Genomic DNA, 12,045 nt, shown 5'->3' on the forward strand with positions numbered 1-12,045 from the left:
CCACAACTGATCCCCTCGCAAAAAAAAAAAAAAAAAAAAAAAAAAAGATTCAGTAAAAAATCTGACATTTTAAAACTAATTTTGACTCAACTTGTCGTTTCAGGAACTCTCTTGTTTTGTTACGCGGTGCTATGAAGTGGTGATGAATGTAGTGCATCAATTGGCTGCCCTCTATATCAATAACAAGTAATGAATCCTAGAAATATTTTTTTCTAGGGAAAAAGAGGATGAACAATTTTGTAAGCCATTGCAGATATATGTATATGAAAACTCGACACAAAAAAATCTCAGTGAGCTGGGGCGCTGGTGGCTCATGCCTGTAATTCTAGCTACTCAGGAGGCTGAGATCTGAGGATCAAGTTTCAAAGCCAGCCCAGGCACAAGAGAACCTGAGACTCTCATCTCCAGCTAACCTCTAGAAAATGGGAAGTGGGGCTTGGCTCAAGGGTAGGGTGCTAGCCTTGAGCTGAAGAGCTCAGGGAGAGCGCCCAGGCTGAGTTCAAGCCCCATGACCCAGAAAAAAAAAATCTCAGTGAAACTTTTGATCAGTAGAGGAATGGCAAAGAGAAATAAATAGACTCTATAGGGGGATGGGTAGTAGTGGGAGTAGTTTGGCTAATGGCTTGGCTAAGAAGGAGGGTGAATATGGTAAAAGTAGATTGTTTGCAACTATGAAGATAGAACAATGAAGCATGATGAAGTTATTTTGGGAAGAGGGGAAGGTAGAATGATAGTGACATGCTTATAGTAACTTTGTTTAGGTCTGTGATAATGAGTTCAGAGGAATTATTTGCCAAGATTTTAAAGCAGTTTAGGCATTTTTTTTTCTTTTTTTTTTTTTTTGCCAGTCCTGGGCTTCGGCTCAGGGCCTGAGCACTGTCCTTGGACTTTCTCAAGGCTATAGCTCTACCACTTGAGCCTCAGCACCACTTCCGGCTTTTTTCTATGTATGTGGTACCGAGGAATCGAACCCGGGTCTTCATGCATGCTAGGCAAGCACTTTAACCACTAGGCCAAACTCCCGGCCCATTAGGCATTTTTTTTTTATCACCAGTCCTACCATTTTTTTTTTCCAGTCCTGGGGCTTGAACTCAGGGCCTGAGCACTTTCCTTGGGCTTTCCTCAAGGCTAATGCTCTGCTACTTGAGCCACAGCACCACTTCCAGCTTTTCTTTGTATGTGGTTCTGAGGAATTGAACCTGGATCTTCTTGCATGCTAGGCAAGCACTCTACGACTAGGCCAAACTCCTGGCCCCCTGTCATTATTCTTACTGTACTATACTGTGTGTTCACTCTATAAATGTTTATAGACTGTATTTGCTGTTTTTCATTCAGATGTTTCCTCTTAGTTAAGTGTTATTTTATGGTCTAGTTCTTTAGTAAAGTTATATTTGTAGCAAGAGAGAATGAAAGCATAGCTCCTACATATATATATATATATATGTATCTTTTTGAATATATATGTACTTTGATACATTATTATTCAATTTCTTATTGTTAGGTATATTGGGTAGGAAATCAGGAAGGTTGAACTTTTTTGTATTTTCACTCCACTTTAATCTTAGACATATACATCTATTTTTCAGTAGGAGCGAAAACTTAGAAATCAACCTGACTGTTTAGGATTATTTCCCAAATCTTGGGTAGAATAAAAAGATTCTAGTTGGTAATAGAAATTCTAATAGTTCAGGAAGGTAATTCAGTTTTAGTGTTTTTGTACCTCCGTTCCAAGGTTTAGCCTTTAGATTGTATCTTTAGAGTAAGGCTGTTGATGGGCCACATTCTTATGTCCTTACATATGAGTGGGGTACGGACAAAGTAACCCAGACTCTAAATGCAGGTGGTTTCTATGGTAGTAATTTTTTACGATCTCCTAAAGTTTAGTGATTGAAACTTTATAATAAAGATAATGTTAAAATTCCAAGTGTGTCATTTCCTAGGTCTATTTCTTTGGTCTTTTTTCTTTTTTTTTTTTTTTTTTGCCAGTCCTGGGCTTGAGCTCAGGGCCTGAGCACTATCCTTGGACTTTCTCAAGGCTAGAGCTCTACCACTTGAGCTTCAGTACCATTTCCAGCTTTTTTCTATGTATGTGGTACTGAGGAATCGAAACTGGGTCTTCGTGCATGCTAGGCAAGCACTCTACCACTAGGCCAAACTCCTGGCCCTCCTAGGTCTATTTCTTAAAATAAAAATGAACTTGACAATAAAAGTATTCTTTTTTCACTTGGTTGTTACTTTATTATAGGATTGTACCTAAAATTATAGAGACAACTGGAGTTCATTTTCAGGTAAAAGTAATTTAACTTGACTTGTAAAACTATTTTTTACTTTACAATTAGTATGTTTGAGAAGTATGGATTACATAGCAAGGGAAGGAGGGAAAGTGGGAGAAAACCACGGGAAGGGGTCACAATGTTCAAGAAGTACTGTACTCACTACCTTATGAATGTAACTGTATCCCTTCTGTACATCACCTTGACAATAAAATTTAAAAAGTAAGATTGTATGGCAAGACTTTAAGAGTCATAATAACTCACAATCAGTTTAACTCTTAGTGTTCCCAGTGTATATTCCCCAAGTAATCTTTTTGGGCAGTGAAACAAATCTGTAGCATTAAATTTAAGGAAGAAATAGATTGGGCAAAGTATTCTATGAGGCTAATGATGCCATTTGGGGATTAAACTTTATAAATGAGCTTCATTAACTAATTTATCGCACGCTTTAATTACTTAAATGTATTTAATTTAAAAGTTCACATGAGGCTTATCTTCTAACTAGTGACTAAATGATAATCATTAAAGGTTTTTTGACAGACTATGTATGAGCATTTGGGAGAACTGCTAACAGTTTTACTCACCCTGGATGAAATTATTGATAATCACGTTACACTGAAAGACCACTGGACTATGTACAAAAGGTATGCCAGCTAAAATATTTTTAAATTTGCTTTGTATGTATGAACAAGTAACACAGTTCTTTAAAAGACCTGGAAACCTGTGTTTTAATTCTCAATAAGAAGGAAGCTGTGTCACATATTTTTATGAATATAATACTAGTTTCTTAATTTCAGAAGCATTTGAGAGTGTAAGTTATCTAAAGTATTTTAATTCTTATAGTGTTACAGTAATAGGAACATTCCATTCTAATATTTTGTTTTTGTTTTTGTTTTTTTTTTTGCCTGTTGTGGAGCTTGAATTCAGGGCCTGAGCACTGTCCTTGGACATTTCTCAAGGCTAGAGCTCTACTACTTGAGCCACAGCACCACTTCCAGCTTTTTTCTATGTATGTGCTACCGAGAAATTGAACCTGGGCCTTTGTGCGTGCAAGACAAGCACTCTACCACTAGGCCAAACTCCGGGCCCCTCTTTTAATATGTTAATTTACTTACTATAGGACTTAAATTTATTTTCTCATTGGGATCTATTCAAATGAAAGCTTCTGTTTTGAGGTAGGTTTCATCTTGATAGATGGAAGTACTTAAAAAATCTTATCCAGTGTATATACTCACTAAATGTTTATAACGGCAGGCATCTGAATTGGGGATGACATACAGAAGCTTGTTCTGCTCACCTTTTCAAATGAGTAGATAAAGGTTTTTGTTTTGGGGGAAAATTTATTAAATTGAGCGTTTTTCTCTTAATCTTCCACAAGGTTATTAAAATCTGTCCATCACAATCCTTCAAAATTTGGAATTCAGGAAGAAAAATTAAAGCCATTTGAAAAGTTTTTGCTGAAGCTAGAAGGACAGTTACTTGATGGAATGATATTCCAGGTGAGTTGTGCTATGTGTCAGGATGTAATTGGTGGTCTTGTATTAGTTGACCCATCTAACAGTTACAAACATTTTAATAGAATGCTGTTGAATCTATTTTGCTTTGAAAAGGTGCTTTGACCTAAAATTCTTGTTAATATATTAAAATATACCTTCTCAGTCCCTATTAACAAAGTTAAAAACCTACTGGTTGTACTTGGAGTAAGAGTTAACAAAATATATGGGGGATTAGGATTTGAGACTATCCTGGGCATAAAGAATTTCCCAGGACTCCTACCTCAACTAATTACTAATTATTCCACCTATGCATGCGGTGCTATATACTGTCATCCCCACTGACATGGGAAATGACAAATAGTAGGATCACAGCCCAGTCTGGTCCAGGCATAAAGTGAGACCCTGTAATAACCAGCAGCTAGCAAAGTGGTTAGTCATAGAGCACTGCTTAGCAAGAGTGAAGTCCTGAGTTCAAACCCCAGTACTGAAAAAAAAAATGATGTTTAAAAATTAGGATCTAAATTTATACATTTGTGCATAGTACAGAGTTTGTTATTAATTATAGATTTAAGCTTGTAAGGGTTAATTTTTTGTATATTTAGGGAATATAATTTGAATCTACACAGAAGGATAAACTTCTAAATTCAACTTCACTATAAAAACACCTTTTCTTTCATTTTTTTTTTTACTGTTGGGGTAATATAGAGAGGAGTTATGAGGTTACAGTTATATTCTTCAGGTAGTAGGTGTATTACTTCTCACACATTGAAACCCCTTCTCATGTTATTTATTTATTTATTTTTTTTACCAGTCCTGGGCCTTGAACTCGGGGCCTGAGCACTGTCCTTGATCTTTCCTCAAGGCTAGTGCTCTACCACTTGAACCACAGCACCACTCCCAGCTTTTTTCTATGTATGTAGTACTGAGGAATTGAACCTGGGTTTTCATGCATGCTAGGCATGCACTCTACCCCCAGACCAAACTCCCGGCCCCTTTCTCATGTTTTTGTCCCCATCTCCTTCCCCCCACCCTTCCCAATCATCTTGTTTTCCCCCTTTCCCTTGCCTATTTCAAATAAACAAATAAACATATATACAATACACCAGGTAACAAAGTCAGATACAGTAACAATATGAGATTAACCATAAGGGCAAAAAAAAAAAAAAAAAAGAGAAATGACATAGTACGACATAGTACATTAAGAACAACAATCACAGAAGATAAAGCTCTTGTTTCCATATTCTAGAGACCCTTTCATTTAGTCTCATCCTATATGACCTCATGACCTTATGTATCTAGGTTTTGAGCTATTGTAGTCCTCTGCTAGGAGAGTCCTAGGTTTGTATTAATTATTACAAATGAGGGAAACCATTGAGCCTATGTTCCTTTGGGTCTGGCTTACTTCACTTAATATGATTTTTTTCCAAGTCTTTCCATTTCCTTCCAAATGGGGTGATGTCATTCTGATAGCAGCATAGAATTCCATTGTGTAAAACAAATAAAAAAAAAAATCTAAAAAAAAAAAAAAAAAAGAATTCCATTGTGTATAAGTACCACATCTTGTTGATCCAATCATCTGCTGAGGGGCATCTGGGTTGGTTCCATGTCTTTGCTATGGTAAATATAAAATCACTTTTTCTTTCTTAATCACAGTAGGTACATTTTCATTTATAGCCATACAGAGTTCATGATTAGCCATCTTGTTAAACAGCACAGAGGCAGATTTCCCTCACTGAAGAAAATTCTAGCAGGCAGCACTGCCATGGGTTGTACCTATCAGAAACTGAATTATGTTCCATTTCATATCTGTTTCAGAATTATTGATAGTTTTTCAAATAATTAATTAGTTAATTAATTTTGTTTTTGTGTAAGTTTTGGGGTTTGACCTCTGGGACTTCCCTCTTGCCTGAACTCAGCCACTTGAGCCACATTTCCATTTCTACCTTTTTCCTGGCTAATTGGAGTTAAGAGTTTTGTAGAGTCTTATATTTTTTGTTGGTCATGGGACTTGAACTCTGGGCCTGGGCATTGTCCCTGAGCTCTTCAGCTCAAGGCTGCCACTCTACCCCTTCAGCTACAGAGCCACTTCTGGTTTTCTGGTGGTTAATTGGAGATAAGAGTCTCACAGACTTTAGTTCACCCAGGGTGGCTTATGAACCTCAATCCTCAGATCTCAGCCTCCTGCGTGGCTAGGATTATAGATGTGAGCCAACGTGCCCAGCTATTATTTTTGCCAGGGCAAAAATGATTCAAACACTGATTCTCAGATCTCAGTTGGTAGCAAGGATTACTAACTCCCAGCCTTACTTATAGTTTATATTTCCATATATGTAGTTTTATTGGGTTGGTCCCAATTCTGTTTTTATCAGTTTAACTATTAATCATAAATTTAACTATCATTTAGTCATAAATTTAACTGTCATTTAGTCCATTAGGTTTAGAAGTTATTTCTATTATTTATCTTTTTTCTAAGATACATTTCTACACATGCTGCAAAAAAAGTTACAGTGAACTACTTGTAGAAAGGAAACACAAACTACTCTTTAAAACTGTGAAGTAAAATAAAAAAACACTTTCCAGGGTATCATCAGAAATACCTTCTACGTATCCCTGAGCGTCACCCTTTGTATCTCTTCATTCAGTTTTAGATGTTTAGGGTTTGATTTTATTAGTTTCATATAAGTGGTCCTCTTTAAGAACACATATGTTTTCCACTAAAAAGGTGAAGGTATAAAGTTTGGTGTTTATTATTCAGTCTTAAGTTGATCTTTACATGTTTTCTATCTAGGCCTGTATAGAGCAGCAGTTTGATTCTCTAAATGGAGGAGTATCTGTGTCAAAAAATAGCACTTTTGCTGAAGAATTTGCACATAGTATTCGTTCAATTTTTGCAAATGTGGAAGCCAAACTTGGTAATGTGAATAATATGTTTGAGTTTTCATCATAAAGTTTTCATTTTCTTAAGAGCATTATTTAATTATATTTGCTGTACTTTTCTCTTATGTTTTTACTTTCTAAGGAGAACCTTCTGAAATTGACCAGAGAGATAAGTATGTTGGAATTTGTGGACTGTTTGTACTACACTTTCAAATTTTTCGAACTGTTGATAAAAAATTTTATAAGTCTTTGTTGGACATTTGTAAGAAGGTAAGAACTTAGAAATTACAATTTTCAATTTGGAATTTACAAGGCTTTTGATAAAACTTTTAAAATGTATTTTACTATTTTTAAATTCTAAGTATTTCATAAATAACAGTAAATGGAAATACTTTAATTCCATTTCTATATATGTTGGTGAGTATTCCTCAGACCTTTTATTGTACATAAATTTTCTATAACTGTTACTGTTACTACATTTCCCCATTTGCTTTTATTATTTAGCTTGTACTGAAATCTGAACTCAGGGATTTTGCTTGCCTGGTTTGTTTGTTCACAGCTGGTACTCTACAGCTTAAGTCATATCTTCCACCTGGCATTTTTCTGGTTATTTTGGAAATAGAGCTCAATAATATAGAGTAAAATAAAGATCTGGGATTCAAGTTTGTGCAAGCTACAGTAGTGTCTGTGTGAATATTTAGGCAAAATGGAATGGTTCTGTTCAACACCAAATACAGAAATGCTTTCACTCTATGCTGCAATTTCATGTTTGTCTTCTAATAATGAGTAGATTTTTGCATTATTTTTTCTTGGAATGGACTTCTTCTATGTACACTTTAGAATTATTAAAGAGCTTATTGTTGAGCCTGCATTTAGTGATTTTTTTTTCTTTTTATTTCAGGTACCAGCCATTACTCTAACTGCTAATATTATTTGGTTTCCTGACAATTTTCTGATCCAGAAAATACCAGCAGCTGCCAAACTTCTGGACAGAAAAAGTCTTCATGCCATTAAAATACACAGGGATACTTTTCTACAGCAGAAAGCTCAATCACTTACCAAGTAGGTTTTATAAATAACTATAATGGTAATACTTAAATATTTTACATAAAAACATTTGAATTAATAAAGTCAGATGTACTTATTCATAACCAAAAGAAAGTTAAGACATCTTCAGGAGATTATTTTTGAGCACTTTTAAACGTTTTAATCTTAAAGTCAGTTTAAGTGAAGACAAAATGTACTTTACGTATACACACTTTTTATTTGGCATATTACATATCTTGTTTAAATGATTTCTTGATAGTAGGTGTCATTACAAGCAATATGTGTCATTGATGAATTTTGGAGGAGTTGACTTTAGTATGACGCTCTTTTTTTTTGTCCCTTTACTTATAATATATTTATTTTTTTGTTCCAATCCTGTGGCTTGAACTTGGGGCCTTATCTTAGTCTGTATTCATTAACTTGCTTAACTTATTACCATAGCATTTGTCACTTGAGATCTTTTAATTATTTTAATATTTTAAGAAATTATTTATTATAAAGGTGATGTACAGAGGGGTTGCCATTTCATAAGTGAAGAAATAAATACATATCTTTTGGACAGTGTCATCCCTTCCTTCTTGGTCTCCCAGTTTTTCCCTCTTGTTTGTGCCTCTAAGTTGTATAATTCATTTTCAATGTAGTGCCTTTTGAGAACCATGACTGCATTTGCTATTCACCCTTTGTTCTTCCATTTTTGTGCTCCTCCCCTTGCCTCCCTAAAGACAGATAAACAAACAAATACAACAAAACAAAACAAATATTCCAAACACCCTTGTTTCCATTTCCTAGAATTTAGATTTTGAGATAGGGTTTTGCTATGTAGCCTAGGCTGGTCTGGAGCTCATCCTGCCTCAACCTTCTGATTATAAGTGCAGCATTATGCCAGACCTAATTATTCTTTTTTGTACTACTCTCCTTTGTAGTGTGCAGGCTTCACTGGAGAAAGAATTTGCATCTGTTCTCAGTACTAGAAACAGTGCCTGTCCTGTATAGGCATTTAATAAACAATCATACATTTATGATTTCTGTCTATTGAAAACTGGAAAGGTGAAAATGGCTTCTGCAAGGAAGCATTCCAATTAATATGTAAAATAGAGAAGTAACTTTGTTTTCATGTACTAAGTAACCCCAGTGTTTTCCTTTGTTAGAGATGTACAGTCTTACTACGTCTTTGTGAGCTCATGGATGATGAAAATGGAATCTATTTTATCTAAAGAGAGAATGGATAAGTTTGCTGAAGACCTCACCAATAGATGCAATGTTTTTATACAGGTATCTTCTTATCTGACAGTCTTTTGTATATGATATTAACATAGCAGAACCACTTTCTTTTAACTGATATTTACATGGTGTATCTTTTTTGATCCTTACACTGGTGCTGTTTCTGCCTTTTTATACCATACGTTTTTCCCCAATCTGAAAATATTTATCTTTTTCATTGAACTATTTGGTTTGTCTTTACTGATATATGTAATTTAAACCTACCATCTGATTAGTGCTTTCTGTTTATTTGCCTTTTTTTTATGTCCCTTTTTTCTTTCTTGATCTTCTGTGGATTATTTTTTACTGTTTTTCCTTTTGTACTATTTTCTTGATTGTGTATTTTATTGTTCTTCTTGTGTTTACTCTCAAGATTTTATGATGTGTAATTATACTCTTTCATCTCTAATAGAACTTAGTTACTTGACCACATTCTGTACTGTGTAAGGTTTTAAACCGCTTGAATTTTTTTCTTCCTCTGCTACTCAACATACATTATGCTTTGTTTTGCTGTTATTTTTCGAATTAATGCTATTTAGATTGACTCTACATCTTATATCTTACTGCTTTTCGTTTTTCCTGCATCTCTCTCTCTCTTTTTTTTTTTTTTGGCCAGCCCTGGGCTTGGGCTCAGGGCCTGAGCACTGTCCTTGGACATTCTCAAGGCTAGCACTCTACCACTTGAGCCTCAGCACCACTTCCGGCTTTTTGCTATGCATGTGGTACCGAGGAATCGAACCCGGGTCTTCGTGCATGCTAGGCAAGCACTCTACCACTAGGCCAAACTCCCAGCCCCATCTCTCTTTTTTTTAACTTTAGAAATTACCATGTTTATAATGTGAAGCTAATTGAAAGGACCTCCAGGATATTGAAACAAAAGCCATATAATGAATGATTGTTGTCCTTAATGTACTATGTTGTCTCTCATCTCCTTTGCTGTCCCTTGGTTATCTCATATTGTTATAGTATCTCACTTTGTTATCTGATATATTGAATTTATTTGTATTTGGGTATTTGAAATTTGATAGGGAAGGGGGGAAAACCAAGACGGGTCGGGGGTGTGGGGGGGGAGGGAAATGGGTACCAAGACATGTGAAAGGGTATCAATGTATGTGAATTAATGCATCTTCTATCTGGCAAATATCATGTAACCCTTTTACTAATTACAATAAAATAAAAAATAAAAAAAAAGAAATTACCATGTTTATTGTAGCACCATTAATAATACCCAAATAATTATAAAAACAGTTCAACTGCTCATCAATGGAAGAATGGATAAGAAACAGTAATAGAAAAGTAAATATGATCAAATTGCATTATTATATGCATATATTGAAACAGCCAATGAAGCCCCTCATTTTGTACAATATGTATCAATAAATTTTTATATATTAGCTGACATATAAATATCTTGCACAATAACCTTAACACTTTATTATTCAGTTTGAATATCATCTATTGTCATGAAACTTTGTCTCTACCAAAAGATTCCTATCTAGTTAAAGAGAAATCTTGTTTTAATTTTCTGTGGGTCTTGGGGCTTGAATTCGGCCTAGGTGCTGTCCCTGAACTCCTCAACTCAAAGCTATGGCCCTACCCTTGCGCCAAGCCCCACTTCTTATTTTCTAGAGATTAACTGGAGATAAGATTTTCAGGTCCTTTTGTGCCTGGACTGGCTTTGATCCCTGAGTAGCTAGAATTACAGGTGTTAGTCACCTGGCTAGAGGGAAGTCTTTTTTGTTTTCCTTGATCCTTGATCATGGAGCTTTAGCTCTGTCCCTGGGCTCTACAGCTCAAGGTTAGCGGTCTACCACTTGAGCCACAATGTCACTTCCAGTTTTTTTTCATATTTTTTTTAATTAAAGAATTTATTAACATTGATTTTTACATCATATTTCAAATGATGCATTTAACAAAGAAGTCTTCAAGAAGGGAATCTATATACAATCACTAGCACTTAGATTTTAGAACATAATCAAAATTAGGCTGAGGATTTGTATGTCATAGATACATATTAATCTATGTAATAAAATATTATATCTATAGAGTCATAAGTTTTTATGTCTGTGTAGTTGTTTTTATATTTCCAGTACCATGTCCATAGCATTGGGTATGCAAATATTGAGTCATCGCTCTTGTACTGTTTGAATCTGCTTTGTTTTGCTGTTATTTTTTCAAATTAATGCTATTTAGATTGACTACATCTTACTGCTTTTCGTTTTTCCTGCATCTCTTTTTAAAAAAATATTATTGTTATTAGTAAGGTGTTGGACAGAGGGGTAGTAAGTCAGGTAATGAGTACATTTTGTTTTTTGGACAATGTCACTGCTTGTAAGTCAGGTAATGAGTACATTTTGTTTTTTGGACAATGTCACTCCTTACTTCTCTTTTTCCCAGTTCCCCCTCCCATGTCTACTCACAGGTTTCATAGGTCATTTTCCTCATAATGTATGTTGAGTAACAGGATCCTATATCTCTTTTTTAACTTTCTCTTTTTGCTTGTGGAATTCACTTCAAGTATTTCATTTAATGTAAGTTTCTGTTGATAAGTAATCACTGATTTTGGCCTGAATGCATCTTCAGTAGTTTGTATGCTTTACAGTTCTAGGTTGGTTAGGCTTTCTTTCTAGTGCATTTCATTATCTTTGTTTCTGTTCAGAAGTCATCTGTTGGTTTTATTGCTTTTTAAGTATGGTATGTCTTTATTTAATTCCTTTTAAGGTTTAGATTTTGGATTTTAGCAACATTATTATGATGCCTATAGGTTATAGTCTTCTTTTAGTCCAGTCATGGATTAAGTTGATTTGAATAAGCACTTCAGTCCTTTGATAATAATTTTTTGTTTCAGCACATTCTTAAAATTTCTTTGAAGGTCGGAAGCAGTAATCTTTCAACATACCGCTCCAGAATCTACATGGTTTACCAGAACCCTCTGCCCTTCCTGAAGGGCTATAGGTTCCTGTTTCTGTCTTTTTTCCTATGCAGTACCACTGAAAAATGTGGTTGACATTATCCTTTTACAGAAACTTCTAAGGCAGATACTCCAAAGAAATTGTCTCCAAATGCCAGCTTCACAACTGTGGGCTTCTAAC

The 12,045-nt window shown here is 35.0% G+C and overlaps 1 protein-coding gene across 1 annotated transcript in view; it reads left to right on the top strand.

Moving 5' to 3' along the window:
- Positions 1-12,045, top strand: part of Washc4 (WASH complex subunit 4) — a 55,519-nt gene that overhangs the window by 9,609 nt on the left and 33,865 nt on the right. The window contains exons 7-14 of the mRNA XM_090328551.1: positions 104-186; positions 2,246-2,288; positions 2,814-2,917; positions 3,652-3,772; positions 6,558-6,681; positions 6,789-6,916; positions 7,548-7,708; positions 8,842-8,965. Of these exons, the coding sequence (XP_090184677.1) occupies positions 104-186; positions 2,246-2,288; positions 2,814-2,917; positions 3,652-3,772; positions 6,558-6,681; positions 6,789-6,916; positions 7,548-7,708; positions 8,842-8,965 (888 nt within the window). The remainder of the gene's footprint in view (positions 1-103; positions 187-2,245; positions 2,289-2,813; positions 2,918-3,651; positions 3,773-6,557; positions 6,682-6,788; positions 6,917-7,547; positions 7,709-8,841; positions 8,966-12,045) is intronic.

This window comes from Megascapheus bottae, chromosome 2, assembly GCF_031878675.1.
Source record: "Megascapheus bottae isolate mThoBot1 chromosome 2, mThoBot2.hap1, whole genome shotgun sequence".
NCBI lineage: Eukaryota > Metazoa > Chordata > Mammalia > Rodentia > Geomyidae > Megascapheus > Megascapheus bottae.